Below are 22,403 nucleotides of genomic sequence, written 5' to 3' on the forward strand. Positions count from 1 at the left end.
CTAAGCCTGTGAACATCTTAATTCCAGCTTTGTCAACACTTAAATCATCTTACCGCCGGCACGTACTGTAAAATCGCCATGGGGAGAAGGAAGTGCACAGCAAATCAAGTTTACTCTGCCTGTCATTTAATTTTTATTTCTGGAGCCAAGTTCTTTACTGAGCTGCACTGCAGGCAGTGCCATTAATTGCTCTTGGGGATATAAGTCAGTGCAGAATTAGGCCTCCATTCTTCTCTATAGAAACTCATTTGATGGTTGGTGTGTTACACAGGGGCGTCCTTTGCCCATTCTTAATGATTTCTATTGGACAGCTATTGAGAATTAGTTAAGCTACTCAACATCTTAGGATATTTTATTGGATTTTTTTTTCTAAATGATCTTAGGAACCCCTAAGAGGATAGCTTATAAGATACTTTTAAAAATAGGAATATTAACTAAAAAAATAAAGATAGCTTGTTAATTTATGAGCTTCCCTAGAGGAAAGTTTGTTTATTTGATGGCAGTAAATAAACTGGCTGTACAGTATAGATATCTCAGACCTCAGCAGGAGTCTTGGCAACCATATAGAGAAATTTTTATATTCACATCAATTATATAAAGAGGGATGTGTCCATTCTTCTCTTTATGGATTCAGATCATTAATACAGGGCTACAAGAAGCCCCTTCTCAGCTGTTATCATTAACATAACAGAACCCAGTTTGACAGGCATTTTTATCTTGGCTCCTGATTAAAGCAATTCAGCATTTATAGATCTGGACCAAACACAGTGGCTATTAGGTTCAAAGTACACAAAGGCACATGTACATGCATGTGGATATACACATAAATCCACAAGACAGACAGACAGACAAACACACAAAAACATACACAAATATTCCTAAAATCATAGCCATTCCAGAATACTCCAGAAGAAACCAGTTTGGGTTTTTCAAGGAAAATACTTTTTGTTCACATTTGTGAAAAGTAACAAAGGGGATCAGATAATTGTTCTGAACCTTCTGGGTTCAAATTACACCATGGTGCAACTGATTTGTCTTCATTAAAATCTTTGTCATGGTTCAAGAGCTGTTAAGATGGTGAATACTTAGGTACAATAGTCCAAAAATGTTACAATACTTACATCTCTTAACTTTTTCTTGTTCTGCAGACTATGGAATCACTGAACAGTGGCAAACCGTTTTTGCAAGCTTTCTATGTAGATCTCCAGGGAGTCATAAAAACCCTGAGGTATTATGCTGGTTGGGCAGACAAAATCCATGGAATGACCATTCCTGTAGGTAAGGGGAATTAAAGCACAGCTATGCACCTAAACCTTCTCATGGCCAGACTAAAGCTTTGTGGAAGGCAGAGGAGGAGCCTGGGTTGCTCCTACAGTGTGCAGTGAGTTGCTGAAGCAGATGTTGGAAAGTCAACAAGGGCAGGACTGGGTGCCCTGCTCTTGGTCTGCCCCACACCCACATGTGAGGAGGGCTTGGTTTCTTTTGCATGCATCCACCTGAGAAGGAGACAGCTCAATACCTACCTTTAACTATTGACACACATATTAAAATGAATGAGGTATAAGCCTGAAAAATACCTTGGAACTCATGAAAATAGTGTTGGGTGCCTGTTTAAGAAACAGTATCATTATATTATAGATCTTGTTTGTATATGACTCCTTACTGCTGATGCAAATAATTTTACCTTGGACTAACACTGGATCTAAGTTAACTTATACTTTGAGAGTGTTCTTAAGGTTACTATAGAGAATTACATACATATGAGATATATATTTTGTTATAGATGCTTTTTCAAATTGTTCAATGGGATGAGTTTATATTGTATATATGACATAAACTTTAATGCATGCTAGGAAATTATTATGTTCTTATTCTTTTGCTAAAGAGATGCAAAAAAATCCTTACCATTATTTTTCTTTAAGAAGTTTCTTCCTCCTCCCCTTCCCTCCCAGCTGTTGAACAAATACAGGCTGCATTGTTTGATGCAAACAAATCCATTTGCAGTCTGGACTAGATGTACCAAGTCCTATAATTACACAACATGGCAAAATAGGAGAAATTATTTTATGTAGGTGCAGTCATTAAGATAAGTGTACTCATCTTTCACCTGCATAAAGAAAATCTCTGGAAAAACATTAAAGAAAATGAACATTCGTTATGTGGATTCATGGTGCACATGTTCATTGCACTTGCATGTTTATTCCACTTTACCCGGCAGGGCACACTCAGGGCTACATGCCCATTGCTGTTGCCCAGCTATTTCCCTGGTGTTCCACTGTGGGACAGCATCTGCAATGCACTCACTCACCTCTCTCTAGCAAAGCCCCAAACTACCCAAGTGAGGCAAGCAGATAAATTGAAAATATGCCTCCAAAATTTTCAGGAGGGAAACATCATGTAACTCTTCTTGCAGTTTTACTCATCTTCGTTTTTCATCTTATTGAAATTGCAGCATGCACTGATTGGTGTTTATCTTCACTATCCTATTTTCACCAAAGAAATGACAATAATAATAATATTTCAGGTGTAGACATTCCTGCAAGGAGTCAAAGTTTTCCACAGTTATTTAGGCTGAGATTCGTAAATCCCAGTTTTGCTGCTTGCACTTCACATTTAATCATACAAAAGTGCAGACCACACCATAAATTCATGTATTCAGCAAATTTCCTGTTCCCTAATCTCTTTCTCCCCGGTCAGTGAATGCCTCCTTCTCACTCTTTAGCCCCACAGGTACACAGAAATTAGGTCAGCCACCAAAAGGCACTGCCAGATTAAGGAGAATAAATATTCTCTGCTTATTCTTGGTTTCAAGTACCTTATAGGATAAAACCTGATTTTTTTTTTCAGTAATGTGGACTATGCTGGATGAAAGGAAGGCACATTTTCAGCATGCTTTTCTCAGTGCAAACTTTGTGCTAACACAGTTTTCAGAAGTGTAGAATCATAAGTCCATTCACAGATTTTCAGGGGATCAATTATTCTTCCTTTAACACATCTCTATATTCCTCTGCTTTTGCACCATAAATTTGTCATTCTCATGAAGCTGTTTTAGGGCAAAGCCACTGTTAAACAGCAGTGCTCTTTACGTTCATTTACCATCAGCTCACCAAAGATAAGCAAAACAAAAAAAACCCCCCACTATTAAATCTTGTCTTTCTATTCAGTGTTCTAATAAATCTGAAACCTCCCGATCTTTTGTTGTTGCCGTTTTTTTTGAAGTTTTCTTTTCCTTTAAAATAAAAATAGGCAATTGATAGACAAGTAGAAGAAGAAGTGTGTTTTACAGTCACATTCCTTTTGGCCCCAGAGCTGCAAAACCTTCAGACTGCCCTTTGCTTGCTCCCAAGCGTAAAGCCTTGATGATTTAAATTAAAACAGAATGAGGCTAGACCAGAAACTGTTAAACTAATAAACTGAATGCAAGCAGAAGTGTATCTTTAAAGCAATATATGCTATGATATAGTTTAAAGAACCAGTTCAGCTCTCCTCACCCACTTGTTTGCTGTGTCCTGCTATATGAGGCATGGGACTGTATTATGGTTGTTATGCAAATAAAATATCTGTGCTGGAGACTCCTGATGGAAATCTAAGCAAACACATCTGTGGAAGATATTGCTGTCCCAAAGTGAGATCCCTGGATAAATGAGACTTGCTTTCTGATTAAAAAATGAAAGTCTTTGGGCCAGGTGCTAAGCAGCTGCAAATTGATCTTGCTCTATTAATATCAGTGAGGACTGAAGAATGTCAGTTTACTTCAGCTGTGTATATTAAAAATACCCTTTTAACACAAAATTTTAGATTGGATGTGGGATCAGTGTCAGGTCCCTTTCAGGCAATGTTCTTCTGGCAGCCAGCTAGTAAAGGAAAAGAGAAACAATCATCAACCACAGTATCTTAGAACAAGGGTCATTAGCACAACTTAAAAGTCTCAAACATTTAAAAAGTCTCCTGTATAATTTCTAAGCACAAGGGACCTTTTGATGCTCACTGTTCAGAATAATGGAATTAAGCTCATTGAATTCTTGAGCTATTTTGTTATGATAACAGCTTGTTCTACATTGTGGACAGGGTGGCTCTTAGATCCACCTTTGGCCTGTCCAGAGACGTCCAAGGCTTCTGAATAACTTCAAGTCACATATGTTCCCAAAGATATTGTTAGAAAGCAACCTCAAAAATGCCGTCTTGACAGAAAATCTGTGGATGATGAACTTTGGAAGTAGGTGTCAAAAAGGGCAGCTGTCTAGAGTCTAGTGGGAGACAGCAGGGAGAGCAGCTCTGCATGGGAGGCACCGCTCTGCGGAAGGAACGTTCTGCCCACGCTGGGCAGAATTAACCACCATTTGTCTGCCTTGGCAAGAGGCTCAGGTTATCTATAACTCTGTGTGATGAAGCACGCAGACATGTGGCAGTGATTATGCAGTGACAATCTAAAGTCAGACAGTGCTAATGTAACTGTGTTACTGTTATGTTGCCACCATCCTTCTGGCTGAGAACCCACCTCTCACAGTACTACCGAGTACAAGCTGGTATTTTTAGCTGACTCCTCTGTGTTCTCTTGAGCACTCAGACAGTTTTGCTTGTATGTACTTCTCTGTATTTTGACTTCTACTTTGCTTCTGTTGGATCTGATGAATCTTCCTATGGTCTGTAAACCACTGCTAGCATCTGTGAAAGATGACCTGGAAAACCAAACTGATCGTCTTAGTCTGTGACACAAATATTCTCATCTCCACTGGGGAGCTGTCAAACATCTGGAGATCAGAATGTTACAATGATGTTTTGTCAATGCAGCACAAGCTAGCTGATAAACTATTTTCTTCTGCCTTTTCCTGAATCTCTTTTCTCTTTCCCTCCCTCCTTTATTTTCTCTGTTCTGTCTCTGTCTTGGTTGCAGACTATTATTACCTTTCTCATAATTATTCTGTATCTGGTCCCCAGCTGACATATTAGCTACTCTAGCTCAGGTTTCTACTGAGCAAATCCTGTAAAGTAGATGGATAGAAATAAGCAGACCTGACAATAAGTTATTTCTAATCAAATTCAAGTTGAAGTCTTTCCTTAAACCCAAGAAACTTTTAGGATTAACCTGTTTATTGTTACCAGATATATCTTAGAGGATATTGCAGCAGGTTCCCAAAACACACTGTCCATTGTGAAGTCAATATTGCACAAGGGTGGCTGCAGCTCTGAACGGGGCAGAGGCTGGGGCAGCCACTTCCCAGCCCAGACTGGGAGGGAGAGCACATACCCTGTGTCAGACAGAACAATGGGAGCAAAAGCCCTGTAATCTCTCCTCCTCCTCCTCTTACTCCTTTCCCTGTCTAGCCTTTTCTTATCCTGGTAAATCATCTCCTGCCATTAAGCCTAGGTAACCTCATCATTCTCACATACTTAACTGAAATTATTTTCCCAAGTTAAGAGATTTGCGTTTTTCTAGATGACCAAGCACTACAGGCCAAGGGGCACATTCAGCTCATGCCTTTAGCATAGCCTTTCCCTCAGCTGTAGCCTCCTTGAAAAACATCTGACCTAAATTCAGAGATAGTTTGAGTCTGGGCTAGTTTATACAGCAATGAGATTCCATTGAGGTAGAGCTGCAGTAAATCGACTTTGCACAGATGCAGGCTGAGCACACTAACACAGCTACTGCTTAGACAGTACCTTAACTGATCCTTTACTAACAGCAGGTCCCTTTCTGGCTCTTTGTTAACTGGGAAGAAACCTGCATGTGTAACCTCAGCATGTGCTCCCAGACCACAGGAAGTACATGATGCTCAGTGACACAAGTCACAAACTTTCCCTCTTCATTGCACATCTAGAGATTGTGGTACATTATTCTATCACTTCATACTGCTTGTGTCCTCAATGGCAGATAAGTCAGCTGAATGTTACTGTCTTACTCCACACTTGGGCTGCAGATACACCTTTAGATTGCTCTGTTCCACTCATGCCTTTCAGGAAATTGCCTTTGTGACTCTTCATTTCTCTCACCCTTAAATCAGCTGAGGCCGTAAGTGCTTCCATGCTACTGCAATTTTATGTGCAGTACAGCTCTCTGCCAAGGAACAAAGCAGGTTACTTTCTGATGGGAAGCCTGATTCCTTTGTTCTGCAGAAAGAACAATTAGGTTGCTCCTGAACCTAGGCTTCCCATGCTGGCTCACAAAAAAACACTTCCATGACTTCTTTATTTCTTTTACTGCCATCAAAGGCTGATGCTTAGAGTTTTTTCCCTCCCTCTATTTTAATTTTTTTTTTGTTCTGCCAAGTCAAACTGCACTTGAGAGTAAGCGTGCTCATCTGTTTCAGATGGAGATTATTTTACGTTTACAAGACATGAACCCATTGGAGTGTGTGGACAGATCATCCCTGTGAGTATCTCTACTAGTGCTTTCTATTTATTTTCATTTGAACCAGCTCTCTTTAAAGACACATAAAACATGGACTTCAGCTATGTGTGTTTTCCATTACGAAAAAAGCTGAGCTCATATTGTTGACATATCTTCAACAGCCTCCCTGCAAATGCTTATTTGAACATGCTAATAGGGTTTAGGCTCTGTTATTAGGAGTTAAGTTCTCAAGTCATAGAATTCACATGATTAAAACAAGCAAAGCAAAACACAGTGTTAATATGCTGTCAGTGGTTATGGATGTTCACACAACTTATGGAAAATTGATGCTTTGCTGTGGTAGTCTCTTTATTTATTTAGTTTTTACTGTGATTTAACAGGCTCCTCAGTTCCTGGGAGAATGTGATGTATTTTAATTCCATTCTTTCCTGCTATTTCTTTTACAAGGCTGGAGGAGAAAAGGAAACTCCAGGAGACATATCATTACAATTAACATTGTGTAGCTAACAGAAGACATGAAATGTTTGTTTTATTTGTTGGGAGAGAGAAACACATCATTTCATCAAATCCAATACTCCCCCTACACCCCAGCAGACACCCTCATAATAAAATCTTGCTGAACACTGCATGGGAATTGCACTGAGAGGGTAACTTTTTCAGAAGAGCCAGTTAACCAGCTTTGGCAGAAATTTCAATGGGAGGCTCACATACAGCTATTAAAATATTGTGTGGAAGCTTTTTTGCTTGACAAAACACTGAGGGACTAATCAGGCCATTCTCTGAATTTTTTTGTTGATGTTGATTTTTTATTTTGTTCACATTACCACCAAGCCACTAAACAGAAACACGGAGCAATTCCATTATAAGAGGAGCAGCCAGAAAAGATTACTTTAACAATATAAAGCCCTTTTCCCCTGTTTATATTTGTTGCTATTTCATGCCTTTGTTAAAGGGTGGCTTTTGTGTTTGGCACTCAGCAGAAGCCCAGAGAAACGTGCAATGACTCAGAGTCTGTGGCTACAGCTGTCCTGCAAACACCTACACACTCTCCCTACTTGGTCCTTATGAATGAAAGATTCCACAGCTCCATCCCTGTTCCTCTGCCAGGCACATGGATGAGCATTTACTAAATGACAGCCCCAACATCTAACCCAGCATTGCTGGACATGTCTTATGCTTGTTTCACTGAGCTTAACTGACAGACCTGCTGAAGAAACCTGGCCGCAGGCTGAGGATCATGCCAAAAGCAGGATTGATTTAGTTTAGATGTGTAAACCTTTGTTCAGGGTACCCAGCCATCTACCATACATGTTTGTTCTTCCCTCAGTTTTGTTCTCCAAAGCCTGAAGATGGCTGTCATATCCATCCATTCTAACACCACTGCTGATCTGTTATGTATTTCCTCCACGCTACCAGTCCCAGAGGACAGCCCAGGCTGCTGCATGTGCTTGGCCACTGCCTGAGCAAATACATTATTCAAAAATAAAATTAAACAGCAAGTCTAACACTGAACTCCTCATCCTCTTTCACATCCCAGCTTCCATCAAAACGTGCTCTTTGGCAGTGCTGTAGCATAAACAGGGCTATATAGTGCCCTATAAAACTGCTGTGAGCTCTCCTTGCAATGCCATTAGAAGTGCAGGCTGTTAGCACACTGCTGGCCCGACAGCTCCCCTCCCAGGTTTATGTACTGGAGATGGAATTAAAACATCACTTTGTCTCCGGAGTTTATAAACAACAGAGGGAGTAAAAAATTGGGTGTTCTGTGAAGGAAAGACAGTTGTGTATTTTTTCAAGCTAGCCAGGGGCTAGAGAGATGTCTGAGAGTGGCAGCTGATATGCATCAGGCAGCAACACGTTCTGGCCAGTGGCTGACTCTGAGACTGATATTTGCTATTCTCCTTCTAACAGAGACTGTTGTGTGCATTTGTAAGAGTGGTTGTGAAAACACAGTTATTTTATTACTCTGACATTTTCACTAAAATCAGCAGGACTATCCACTTAACCTGCTTGGATCAGGCCTTGGTGCAAAAGGCTTGTTACTTTTATCTTTACCCAAGACATGTTTGTGCATTGAACTAATATAATCCACTACATCATCTGCTGCAGTTCAATGAAGTTATAATGAATGACAATACAAAATTTTATAGCAGCAAAGCATTTCTCAACTTGTTTTTTACTGTCCTTTTAATGTCTTCCATATAGATTTCTCCGTAAAAAGTCTTCAGGAAAATTAAATGCTTTGATTGAACATTGACATTTATGGACTTTTTATTGTAATTCTATCAATTAAGGATTATATAAATTTGAGTATAAATTTTATATCTTAAGATGGGATATGAAATTTACATCCAAAACTGCTTAAACATGAACAGTTCTTTCCAAATGTATCAGAAGCAAAACCTGTTTTCATGGGGGAATAAAAATGCCAATAGCAAAACAGTAAATTAAATTAAAAGTTGTGACTTACAAAATTAACAGATAACAGAACTTTTTTATGGAGATTGCAGGTGGGGGTTGTATTTCTTTAAACAGGAGAGAAAGAACTAAGAACTCACTGTTGTTGCTTTCTTAATGGCAGCTATTTAAAAAAAATCCTTGCTTTGTGCTGGGAAAGATTTATGTTGAGGATCAGCCTGAGAAATAAGTGAGGTATCAGCTTGACATCTTGAAAACAAAACACCACAGCAATATTTTTCCATCTATCAACTTTTTTTTTCCTACAGTGGAACTTCCCCCTGCTGATGTTTGCATGGAAGATTGCTCCAGCTCTGTGCTGTGGCAATACAGTAGTTATTAAACCAGCAGAACAAACACCCCTCAGTGCTCTCTATATGGGTGCCCTCATCAAGGAGGTAAGAACAATTGAGGGGAGTGATGTCTGTCTGTCCTTGTGGGGAGGGAGCCACCAGCACACCCCTGCTTTAACATGCTCTAACAGCTCTCCTAAGTCATGCTACAGCTCTCCTACGTCATGCTTACCTTCATTCATTCCTATTTTGACAGGCTGGCTTTCCACCAGGAGTTGTCAATATTTTGCCAGGATTTGGTCCAATTGTTGGTGCAGCCATAGCCTCTCATGTTGGCATTGATAAAATTGCTTTCACAGGATCCACTGAGGTAAGAGGATTCACACATTACTGTAAAACATGAATAAATACTTCAGTCCTTGTGCTGCATTTCTTACTGTCACTGGGTAAAAAAGCTACATCTAAATAACAGTGGTCTGTGCTTCCCAGCTAAACTTATGTACCACAGGACTTCCCAAGCACAAGCAGCTCCTTTCCTCCAGCCCCTGCTGTGCTCAGCACCTCAGCACAGGAGATATGCCTGGAAAAATATTGCTGGGATTTCCTGTGGGCTTAGGAGGATGTGAATCACATGCAAGTAGGCAGAACATCCCGTGTATATCACAGCACACAGAAGTGCTGCTTTAACATCCATAATTTGTGTATCCTGCTGTACTTGGGGGAAAGGGAGAGGAAGGGAGCAAATTGTGCAAATATACTTCAACTTTGATGCTGCATACAAGTACATTGAGGATGAGGAGGAGGCCTAAAAAGGAAGGAATGCAGGGAGAAAAGGAGATTGTCCAAGGTTTCAGTTCCCAAAATGATGGAAAGAAGCTGGCCAGAGGATGAAGGGAGACAGTTGCCTCCTGGATGCCAAAATGCCTTGCTAGGAGTCTATGCTGCAGATGTTAGAGAGGAGGCTCACTCTGAAGATGAAGGCTGCAATCTTCAGCAAGACTAACCCCCAAAACTCTCATCACATCTTGCTCTCAAATATGTGCCAAGCTGGCTGTTATCAGGGTTGGGGTGGGGATGACAGAGGTACTCCAGACTGAAGTCACAGGAGAAGGGGCCTTATCTCATCGTCTGAAAGCAGACAGAAAGGAATCTCTGTGGGAGTTTCAGGGCTGGTTATATTTAGAGAGTGCTAAACCCAGCCCTTTTCAATTCAGAATCTGACAAACTATTGTATGGAGGGAGCTAAACCCCAGGGATCCAGTCTCCCTTTGATATGTTTGACTCCCACTCGTGGCAGTGGAAGGCTTTGTGCATCCCAGGGATCCTGTTCTCCACAGCGAGGCAATTTGCTTTTTGATTTGTGTCAATAAATTCACTGACCATGCAGCCCTGCTAGGTATGTGTGGGTATCTCCCTGGTGGGCCCAAGGATTGCAGAGATCAGCTCAATTATTTCAAATAAATTATTCTGGTGGAATTATTCAGTAATTGAGTTTGCAAGTCACACACAAACCTAAATTACCAGTAAAATGTAGCTGCAGTCCTATGCCTAATTTGCACACACAGGTGTTTTGCAATTACTGTATGCCTGCACATGGTTTTTAATGACAACTTCAGATTCTAATATACACAAGTTACATTCTAAGTCAATGGCTACATCAGATTTCAGATTATTCTATGGAATTACTCTAGTCATTACATCTTCTGTATCCAATTAAGATTAGCATCCTGGAATACTGAAAATTTTAATATGAGCTGATTACCCCCCATAAATTAAGTTGAAACAATTGTTTTTATAAAGATATGTGGTCTCTGTTTAAGATAAATATTCTATTATACAGGATGTTGCACTGTTTGGAAGAGGAAAAATACAGATGGGTTAGGTTTCAAAGTTGTCTCTTGTAGCCAAAATAAATTTTATTGTAGTTCCAGACAGCTTTAGTTTTAATAGGCGTTTAAACTCAAAAGCTGTGGGTTTTATACTAACTCAGTGCCTACCTTTAAAAGCCTTACTAATAGGAAGTGAAAAGCATTACAGAGATGAAAAAGCAATTCTCTAAGAACCTAAAGCAAGAACAGATGGATCGTTTTAATGCAGAGTTAGTGTAAACTATTCCATATTGTTTCTGATTTCCTGTAACACTGAATTTTTGTAACAGCAAGTCAACATTGTAACGTTTTAAACACCACATTCTGATATGAGCCGGACTAGAGTCTCTGACTCCCCCAAAGCAGATTTCAATTTCTAGTGAAATAATAATGGAAATATTTTGTCTCTCTGGTACTTGTCTGAAGCATGTCAACCGCACACTCCAGTGATGGGGATTTCCAATAACCATTAGGTGTATAAACAGCAGGTATTAACTCCATTCCTCCATTCCATCCATGTGCTAGTTAAGGCAGCTCATGATGGGCAAGTTAATGATAAAACCTATCAGTACAAACACCAAGATCTTCAATTGAGATTCTGAAGCACAGTTTTTTCTCTAGTTTTCACTATGAGGTTTTTTTATGTAAGTTCTTTACCTTTGAAGTATACATATAGCTAATGAAAACTCTCCATTTGCCTGTAAAAATCACAAAAATGGGCTATTATCTTTTTTCTGAAGTTTTCTTGAAAGCCAGAAAACAGGCTGCTCCTCCTACAGAAAAAAAAAAAAAAAAAAGAATGCTAATATGTTCCAATATTTGGTGAACCCAATCCATAGAAATGCAAGCCAAAAGGCCAAGTTCAGAACCTTCCCTCAATAAAGCCTGACACAGGCACAGCACAGAGCCCTCCAGCCTCACACCTTATCTTGCAGCAGGAGCTGTACCAGCTGCTCACAGAAGAGAGTGATCCATGTGTAGAGTGATCCTTTCCCTGCTGCAGCCTCACAGCTTCTGACAGTCCATGACTTACACACCCCCAGAGCCCAGCGGTGCATGGGGACACTTGGATTCCATGTGCCAGTGGCCTTGCCACCTGTGCATTAGTCCAGTACCTCTTGAACACTCCTCAATCCTGTGCCCATGCAATGACAACACAGAAATAACTTTCAACTTCTGCTTCTGGTTTCTAGTTTAGAGCTATCCAGAGTGCACTCTCTTCTCTGGGTTTTAGATTCTCAGATTCTCTGAATTTTTTTAAATACAGCCATTTACTCCACCCCCCCTCCAAAATAATCCATGATAAAGCATAAAGAGCTCTTTTTCTCTGGTGCCATTGCTGTTTGATTTCACTTCTCTCCATCTTTCCTGCTGCCCCTCCTTCTATGGGTTAGCTTGCACACATTAAAAGAACAGGCTGCCAGCTCTTTCATCCCTCAGCCTATCTGCTTCCTATGAAACACTCTCCCATGGATCATCTTCCTCTCCCAATCCCCTAGTACATGGACCCCAAAGCTCTTCCCTCCACAGCTCACTTGGAAGGGGAAGGGTTCTGCAAACACCTGGCAGGCTATGGATTTCACTCTGACAACTGTCACACTGAAAGAAATCAAATCATACTGAGTATGAAAGCCCACCTTAAAATATTGTGGCTCCTTAGGTTCCAGGATCTTCCTTGGTTTCTCTGCTTGCTTCAGTTCACTCTTCAGCAGCCTGTTTGGTACAGGCATTTTAACCAAAATGTTTATTTTTACTGTATTGGTTTTAGTCAACCAGGGCTAATCCATGATCCTCCTTAATTACAGCAACCTCCTCTCAGGCTTCACTGACACATTTTTTCCTCATCTTCCACAATCAGATGAAATTTAAACTGCCATAACCAAACTTTCCTCCAGCCAATATGACCATGTTAACAGTTGCTCCTACCTTTCCTTGAAAGTCCATAATCAATGTCCATAATCAATGTACATTACAATATCTCATTACATCTTACTGAATTTCTCCTTGCTCCTTCTGGTCCTAAGCTGTAGGGTGGAGCTCCCACTCACTGGGAGCATGGGAGAGGTAAAGCTCAGCTGTGTCCCCCTATCCCTGTTGTTTACTTTACATGCCTTTTCCTTTTGCACTGCCCCTCTCTGCCTCAGCTTCACTGTTCCACATATTCTTGTCTGAATTCCTTTAAAAAACATATTAGTGACGATTTAATTAGAACTAGCAATTTCTGAGTTTCAGAACAGGTCCAAGCTCAGGATGTCTGCCATTCCCATGTGTCTGCTGTTAGGCTGCAGTGCTCAGAAGTACAGGAGATGTTCTACAAGTCTCTTGCCCTGTAAAATAACAGTGGGTTTTATGTATTTCCAAGACAAATGCTGATAAGGGAACAATTTTTACACATACCAGAAATGCAAAGAGTATCTTCATATTACTTTCTTATTCTCTGAAAGAACTTTTGCTGTGCAAAAAAGGTGAAAGGCCTTCAAATATCAGAGCAAAGCAGCCATCAGAAGCTGGTTTACTTTTAATTTGCCTTTATTTCCATTCAAATCTGTGAGCTCAGTTAAGGCTTTGCAAATACAGCCATTTTCCTGCTGAGAGCTGTCTGCCCAAGTTGCTCCCTGTGTGCTCCACCTGAACTGGAACTGGTGTGGGGATGGTGTACCCTGAACTTCCTGGTACACAGGGAATAGTTGAGGGCAGTATGTCCTGGGTTTAAAGTTAGAGATTATTATGGAGAGTAAGAAGCTATAAATATTTTAGAATGCAGATTTAAAGCCCTGCCTGGGATAAAAATTGTATTTTGATTGTTGCAAAAGTTTATGAGTTCTAATAACTTCTGTTTAAGACCAAATGTGTAACCTCCAAATCAGACTGGCTTACAGCTCCCTCCAGTTGTTAAATGCTCTCAAGATGAGAATTATAGATAGCACAGGAAACATTTGAAGTTCTGGCCAACAAGAAATGTATCCTAAGTGGCTGGTTTCCACTTTGTTCAAACTACGACCCATTAAAATGCAGACAGATTTAAGATAGGATTCAGGTCTGTGTTCAGGCAGCTCTGCAGAGTAACCCAAATAAATATCCAACAAATTGGTTTGGATGCCTGTGTAAACAAAAGGTCTATAAACAACTGCAATAAACCCCAGCAAAAGAGTCTGCATTTTGCTTGGCAGAATGTTTTCTTTATGCACTTAGATTAACAAACCATGATCTCATCATTAGTCAACAAGATACTAGAGAGACCATCAAAGCGAACTACGGGAGAGTTGAGATTGATTCATGCCAAACAAATGTTTGTAGCTAACAGCTGTATTACCACTGATTCTAATTTACTCAGCAGGATTCTCCTTTCATTTCCAAAGTGAGATGAATGTCCCAATGCATGATGTAGACATTCTGTCTTCCTGCTGCACAGGCAGTGGGTTGTGTGAGCTCTTCTGGATCACACAATCTCTTGTTGCTTTTAGGCTTCATGAAGAATTGCAACCTGGCATTTTCTGCTTTAGCAATAAGAATCCTAAAGGTGATCTGACCTGTTCTGAGAAGTCTGTGAGCTTATGGTGCTACACACATACCCTGTGTAAGGATTTAGGGAGGCTGCATTAGCATTCATTCCTGCTCCTGCAGAATCTTTTGGATCCTATCTTGGACAGCTTGTACCTCCTGAATGAGAAGTTGTTTCCCTTCTCCTTCCTTTGTGTTTTTGGTAGCATTTAGGAAGCTGTTCCTGGGCAACTGTTGTGCCTCTGTGCCTACAAAAGATGCATATCAAAAGGAATCACCTTCTTAAATCCAGAACAAATAGGATGGTGTATCAGTCCTATCAACGTTAGCAGGAGTTTTGCCACAGACTTCCAAGGGCCAGGATTTAACCAACGGAACAAGTCAGCCATTTATAGCTTAGGATTCTCTCCAGGAATTGTGTTTAGGATTGCCTTTTCACTTGTGCTGCCCTATTCAGTATGCTCTTTTCAGGGCTGCTCCTCACACAGGGCATTGTACAGTCAAATAAAGCTGCTCTTCTTTGTGCCAGTATTCCAAATTCACTTGTCACTGCAGGAGACACACCCTGAACATGCCAGGAGGCTCTAAAATGCTTGTCAGAAAGATTTGAATATAATCTGGAATTCATAAAAAATAAGACAAACTGAGTGAGCAGCAGCATGGGTTTGAGGGTTTTGCCAAAACAATGACATCCAGTGTCTCAATAGCTGGAGAGAGAAAACTGTACTTCCAGAAAACATTGAAAATTTCTGTCTGGCCACATCATCTCCACAAAACTTAATTAATCTCTTGTAACTTAAACTACTTACTGTCCTACAGATATTCTCTCAAAGTCCCAAGAAAGGTATAGAGTATATTATTTAAAATGCCTAACTGATGATGTATATCTCCTCTGCCATATTTTGCACTGTTCATGGAGTATTTTAATCCATACATCTCCCTGTGCAGTTCTTCCCTTCACTGTCCTGTCTGTGGCAGTGTCAGGAAAATAACCTGCTGTTCAGCTAGGCTGCAGCTCCCCTATATTCAGGTGTTCCCTGATGATTTACTGTTTATCTGTAAGAAAAGGAAGGTTCAGAGCAAAGGAGAACCCAGACATTCTGAATGACAGAGCTGAAGAGGCAGTACCACAAACCTTGGAGGTTTGCTTTAGACTCATGAGACTTGGAGTGCTCTAACAGTAACAGGCAAACCCACCTGTACCCTTTAGAAGTACAGATTTCTGTCTGAAAACAGAAAATTAGGAGAACATGAAAGGCAACAAACATTTTTAAATTTCTGGACAAAGTATTTAAAATGCAACTGCTTAAGCCGCCTCTTGAAAGAGACATTAAACTTCGATGTAGAGAAGGCATAAATAAACAACAATAAAATATTTTAGATCATCATACATTCTCACTGCTCAGTGTCACACCATCTACAGTGCAGAAACAGACCCTTCCAGGACTATCATTCAAATAGCTTTGTTGCACAGGAGTGTCTCAAACTACTTTTTTAATCTTTGTTTTTGTTGGTCTGCATAACAAATTGTTTTCTTTGAGATGGACCAAATTACATCTGCCTCACCCTCCATGCAGCTTACAAGGTTCTGGTACTTCACAAGCTATCCGGGGATACTCCTGATATCAATCTTGAAGCCTATTCAAAACAAGGTTGGGGAGTCAGGGCTTTCTCTGCCAACATTCCTGCTGAATAATCACACAGCTCCATTATCTGTGGGGGAGTCCTCTCTCCAGCCTTCCCTCTCCGGGCTGTGCTGCCTATGGGGAGCTGAGGGATGGAGCTGAGACACCGCGGGAAGCGTGTCCTGAAAGGCAGCAGATTGCAACACTATCACTTATCCCTTTCATGCTGTCTTCCTCCATAAAGAGAGGGCCACTCACAAAGGGCCGCCTTTGTCACTAAATAACCACGGTGCTGGTGCCTGCCCTGAGACTTTTCTCAACTTGTGAGTGCACAGGGCACAACGGGAGCACAGTGAACAAAAATGCTGAGCAGCATGAGCCCCACCATCCTGATGTCTGCACTGATCCCTAACAGGAAAGACACAGTGAAGCCTTCTATTAAGTTTTTACTGGGAATCTTGACAACTTCCCGGTATTAAAAATACCTCAGACAACACTTTTCCAAATTAACACCACTGTCTCAAAGCCCTTTGAACTTGAATATTTACCATATACTATGCTTGGACTTGCATAATTGTCAGTTACTTGTTAGCACGGAATCCTTTCAAGGTCTTTACATGTACAAAAGCATTTTGACATTAGAGTAGAACAGAAAGCAGGGAGATGAGGACTGGACACATTGCTCTGGCTATCTTGGTCTGTCCTGCTCTTTGTGAATTTTTGAGAAATACCTGGCTGTTGTCCTGTGAGAGAGGGAGGTTCAAGGCAGTGAGGGTGTGAATGGCATTGGCTGGCACGGGCTATAAACACAGAACTCTGGTTTCCAGGGTACATTTTCAGCACAGTTTGAGAGGCTGGAATTTCCAGATGACGTGCTCCATGTATGTGGTGGGGGTGGAAGGCAAAAAGGATCCTTTTTTTTCAGGTTCACTTCTGGCTGTCAGTCAAACATAGCAATAAAATCAGCTCCAATTAAGGGGATATGCAAGGAATTTCATGATAATGTCAACACTCCATTCCATCAATACAGGGGTAAAGAAAAAAAGCTTTTTCTTTTTTTTAAAAAAGAAAAAACCTCAGTCACACTCAACTGTGGTATCACCAGATAAACAGTTAATCACAAAGGTTCATGAAGTGGTTCACAATTCCTTCATTAGCCTGTGAAGTTTTTCCTTTGTTTCTTTTTTTTTTTTTCCTTTGGGGGCCCTGGTTTCTGTTTCATTTGCTTTCTGATTACTCCAGTGCTGACATAACTTTCTCTAGCAGACTGCCTTCAATTCTCTAAGAGGTTCAGCTCCTCATCCATTAACCCCTTGCTGCAGGGATCTCACTCATATAACCTTAGAAATAGAAAACAGAGAGACCAGAGTACTCCATGGAGAAAAAAGCCCAGCTCTGGACTCACTCCCATCTCACTTCACCTCTCCCTTTCTGTGTGACATGAAAACATGTCCCAGTTAAAATAAAGCACTTACCAAGGTTCTTAGGCTCCTCAATATTCAATAGGTATTTTTAGTCCTATTTTTACCATGTAGGAGCCTAAATCTGTGATTTCTTCCTGAGCTGCAAAGCGGTCACAGTTACACTACAGCCATACGAAAGCTGATCTAGTTTGGATTTGTTGATCCAGGGAGAGGAGAATTTCCAGGGAGCACAGCTACCCCTCCAACTGTACTGATGTGGAAGCATAACTGTCAGATTGCTACTCCATTTAATCTATGCTCATGTTCATTGGTGAGATCTGCAATTTGTGGCTGCTCCAGCTGACCCCACAATCTACAAAGACATTTTGGAGGTGATTTTGACCCCACAATCTAAAAAGACATTTTGGAGGTGATTTTGACCTCCTCAACCCATATTAGGAATATCTGTGGTGCAGCTGTGGGTCAGGTCTGGGATGGTGCTTTTGTAACTTCTTGCCTACTTGGTATTCTGCTCTATGCTGTTAATCCTGCAAAGGAGGAAGATGATTTCATCAGAATTTGATGTATTAAGCCTTGTGAGCATGTCAGTGGTTTGGGTGGAAGTAATTGTAGTCAGATCCATTTCAAATTTCTAATTCAGCCCTCCTAAAATGCCCTCAAAGAAAGCCCCAAGCCATTTTAGCATAGCTGCATAGGGGTGAATGGTACACAAACTTAGTGCTGTGCCTTATCCTCTCTCAATTTCTAGGAAAAAAAAAAGGAAAAAAGGAAAGCTGTCCACTACTGATGAGAATATGTTTGGAACGAAGAACCTGCTGGATTATTTAAAGCTCTGCTCTACTGATAGCCAGCCCTGGCTGTTAAAATGAACTGTATGACTACATTCCCTGTAAAATGTGTCTCCATTTCCTTTCAGGTTGGGAAGCTGATCCAAGAAGCAGCTGGAAGGAGTAATTTGAAGAGAGTTACACTGGAGCTGGGTGGGAAAAGCCCAAACATTATTTTCGCAGATGCTGATTGTAAGTCAGCACTTCCATATTTTTGCTAAAAACATGTTTGCATGATGTCTTTTTCCTTTTTTTAGAAACTATTTTTAGGGCGCATCTTTCATATAAAGTGAAGTGAAGCAGTACAGCTGTATCTAATGGCACCTTTCATTCTTACAGAAGCAATCTAAGATGTGCTATCTTTTATAAAATACAACTTTTGGACCCACAGATTCTCATAGTCAACAAGAGAGCAGAAAAAGAGTTAAAACCAAGCATATAGACATGGTGTTTTTCACAGTCAGTCCCACACACATTTGCCATCTTATGCTCTGCAGCAAGGTGATTTAGTGCTTTAAATCTGGAAATTCTGTGATTTTTTTGGTTCAAAGTAATTATAAAAAGGACAATTTTTATGTACACTTGACTTGTTAATCTAGTCAGTGCAGTGTTCCTTTGTTAAGTAGGCGTAAAGGGAGATTATTCCATTTTTAAAATTTTTACTACTAAAGAATTGTGTATTGAAATATCCTCACTGCCACTGTCTGCAGGGAGCTGAAAATTTTGGCAGATGTCTGATGTTGTGCAGCTGAGATTTCTGGCACCTGAGAAGGCACAGGACAGCTGTTTAGCTTAGGATATAAACACAAACTGGAAGTTTCTGCTTAAATGATCAGCAATGAAATAGTTACAATGTTGATATCTAAATTGTCAGCAGGAGGTTTTGAAGTTAACACCCCTTAAGATGAATGAGATGGTTCACACCTTGCTCTGAGCTCTGGTTTCAGGCTGGCTGCAGGCACACCGTACTCAATGCCCTTTCTGAGAACTTTGCAACCCCAGTAAATAGACACATAAGGATTTGGTCATCTCATTTAAAAGGGGGAAGTGAATAGTGAAGAATGATTTTGAATAGCAGCAATTACAAGAGATGGTTACAATCCTGTATCCATTTTCAAAACATATCAATATCTGAAAAACTAGGGAAAGCTTGACAACTTCCATCAGCTTTTCTACAAAGAAATGCTTTGCCAAGTCAAGGATTAAAATTTCAGCCAGTCATCTGGTAAACTATAAAAGCTCTTGTCAGCTGAAGCCAGACACAGATATTCCAGCCTTCTACCCCACTTACTCATTTCCTCCTCCCACCAGACATCACCACACCTCAAACATCCCTCACCTGCTAACTCACACTTGAACACCTGAACATTTCCAGTGGAGTGACCTGTGCCAGGGGCAGGTCTGTGTTATGACCTTCCATGACAGCTGCTCTCTGGTCTTCCCACAATTACAACCTCCAGTACTTGGCCTAACATTTAAACTTCAAAGCTCTGATTATTTAAAAACAGCAACTGGCTCACCATTCCAAAGGAGTTGTTTGTTCTGCTTGAGGAACACTGTGTGCCAAAAGTTAGCAGAAAGCATGATAAAGGTGTTAAAGGTTTAGAGCACCAAAAAAACAGAGAAGAATGGTTAGAGCCCCTCATGGTGAAAAACTGTTAACAATAGAGAAGAAACATTAGTTAATCACAGCTATCCACTGGTGCTTTCAATCTCCATGGAGCTGCCAGGGAAAATTTAAATGTGGTCCAAGGAACACCCCATTTAATTTTTCTTAAGACCACACTGAGGGCATAAAAAGACATTTCTGTTAGACAGAGTTGTCTAGAATGTGCTGAAACTAAAGCACTGTTGCTTTGTTTAGTCCATAAAAGATTATACTTAAGCAATGTTCCACAGTGCTACAACTGGTAACAGAGATAATACAGTGCTGTGGGGCAACACTGCTTAGGGATTAATTCATTATTCTTGTCTAGTCAGTTATTACACCCAAAATAAGAATGTGGCCTTTAATGTCTAAATAAGACCAGATCCTCCCTCCTGTTTGGACAGAATGTGTCAGTTGTACCTCCAAGGAAGTTAGAGTAGAAATCAAGGGTTGATTGTTCTTTAACAGACCGGTAATTTTAAGGCCTTACCCAGTCATCTGCATGGGCCAAAAGGAAATTTCTATGTTGCAGAAAAAGAATCTGGCTTTTTGGGAAGGACAGGTCTTGCCATTATCAAAGTCAAATTTACCCATGTATTTGTTTTGTTTTGCTGTAACTCTCCCCCATGAAGTATTAATAACCCATTGCCAACCTGGGATCACAGACAAATTATATTCTCATATAGTGACCCAGTCAGATGTATTTATGTGGGGCACATCCTGCTTCTGAGGTTCCCTTAGGTGTTTTACTTGGTAAATGATATGTTGCTGGATAAAAGACATTGGTGTAGTTGTTCTTGCATACCATACTCCTACTGACTGCTAAGGCCCTGTCTTAGCATTTCCAGTGGGAATCATCCTCATTTCTGACCTGACACAACTACTGGATATCTTGATTTAGTTTTATTTAACCAAATAAATGCTCCTAGTGAAGTTTTGGGAATGTGGCACTGTGTAATACACACAGCACTGGTGCAAAGGCAGATTTGCCCAGTGTTCCAGTGCAACATGTGCTGTCTTGTTTTTCAGTGGACTATGCTGTGGAACAAGCTCACCAAGGAGTCTTCTTCAATCAAGGTCAATGCTGCACTGCAGGCTCACGGATTTATGTGGAAGAATCAATCTATGAAGAGTTTGTCAGAAGAAGTGTAGAACGTGCAAAGAGGAGAGTTGTGGGGAGTCCTTTTGACCCAACTACAGAACAAGGTCCACAGGTAAAGGATTAGGGCATTGGCTCTACAGCTCAGGAGGTGCCTGGAAGTATTTAAACTCCACTAAGGCAGAGCTCAGTCAGTGAACACTCACTCGAAGTCCAGGGTAGCTGATACAATACATGCTTTCAAGATTAAAATTCTAAAGTAGTAAATAAGCTGTGCAGCTCTGAGGTGTTTCTTGTTAAATAAAAAAAATCTCAGTTTAAATATCAATGTTTGCCTTCCAGTTTTAAGAGCAAGATCTGGATCTTCAGCCCCCAAAATACAGCTGTAAACTGTGAGAAGCTCTCAAAAGTCTCTGTGACCACTTAACTGTCTACAACAGTAACTGTGCTTGGAAATCCAGAAATTCTAAGCAGAAGATGGGCATAATCAGAAATAAATCTTTAGAAAATGTTACTGCCACTGATAATCAGCTGGGCTTATAACATTTTCAGGAAGTTAACCTGGGGCAAAACCTAATGATCTGCTTATTTTGTGGTTGTAAACTAGATTGTTTAGCAGGAGCATGGGTTAAGCCACAAACACAAGGTGACACATCTTCAGAAGTCTGAGGTCGCAGTCAGCACCTGCTTGCAGATCTTTGGCATCTGCAGCTCAAAGAGCTGTGAATGGAAGCAGGAACAGATTCACTGGAACATGACTTGTCTAAAAACACCTATTTGGACTTGGTTGTCAAGTACATGGTCTGCACATCAAACAGCTTTTTTTCTCTTTCAGATTGATAAAAAACAATACAACAAGATCTTGGAACTGATTCAAAGTGGCATCACTGAAGGAGCAAAACTTGAATGTGGGGGAAAGGGGCTGGGAAGAAAGGGATTCTTCATTGAACCTACAGTGTTTTCCAATGTAACAGATGACATGCGGATTGCCAAGGAGGAGGTATTCACATGTGTGGGCAAGATCTTTTTAAAATGTCCTAAATATTACTTTTTTTCCTTTTGTTTAATTCCTAAGACAAAACCTTCAGAAAATTATGACCATATTAAAAAAAATAAATCTTTTCAGAACTCCTTATGCACACAGCAAGTGACATAAGCTGGGTAAGGAAGCTCCATTTTTGTCACTGACTGTAAGGTCTCAGATATCAAAGAGGAGATATGGGTAGAATGGACAAGTTCCCCTGAGGCACCTGCTTTGGAAAATTCATGCAGTTTTACAGACAGATATTATCACCAAATTTTGCTGTGGGAA

General features: G+C 40.5%; 1 protein-coding gene across 1 annotated transcript in view; it reads left to right on the plus strand.

The window, feature by feature from the left end:
• The window catches only part of ALDH1A2 (aldehyde dehydrogenase 1 family member A2), a 52,385-nt gene that overhangs the window by 24,179 nt on the left and 5,803 nt on the right, over positions 1-22,403 (plus strand). Inside the window, exons 4-10 of the mRNA XM_058811035.1 lie at positions 1,149-1,278; positions 6,309-6,370; positions 9,076-9,204; positions 9,356-9,469; positions 18,434-18,536; positions 21,022-21,206; positions 21,927-22,091. Coding sequence (XP_058667018.1) covers positions 1,149-1,278; positions 6,309-6,370; positions 9,076-9,204; positions 9,356-9,469; positions 18,434-18,536; positions 21,022-21,206; positions 21,927-22,091 — 888 coding nt within the window. The remainder of the gene's footprint in view (positions 1-1,148; positions 1,279-6,308; positions 6,371-9,075; positions 9,205-9,355; positions 9,470-18,433; positions 18,537-21,021; positions 21,207-21,926; positions 22,092-22,403) is intronic.

The sequence above is a fragment of the Ammospiza caudacuta genome, chromosome 10 (genome assembly GCF_027887145.1).
Source record: "Ammospiza caudacuta isolate bAmmCau1 chromosome 10, bAmmCau1.pri, whole genome shotgun sequence".
NCBI classification, from domain to species: Eukaryota; Metazoa; Chordata; class Aves; order Passeriformes; family Passerellidae; genus Ammospiza; species Ammospiza caudacuta.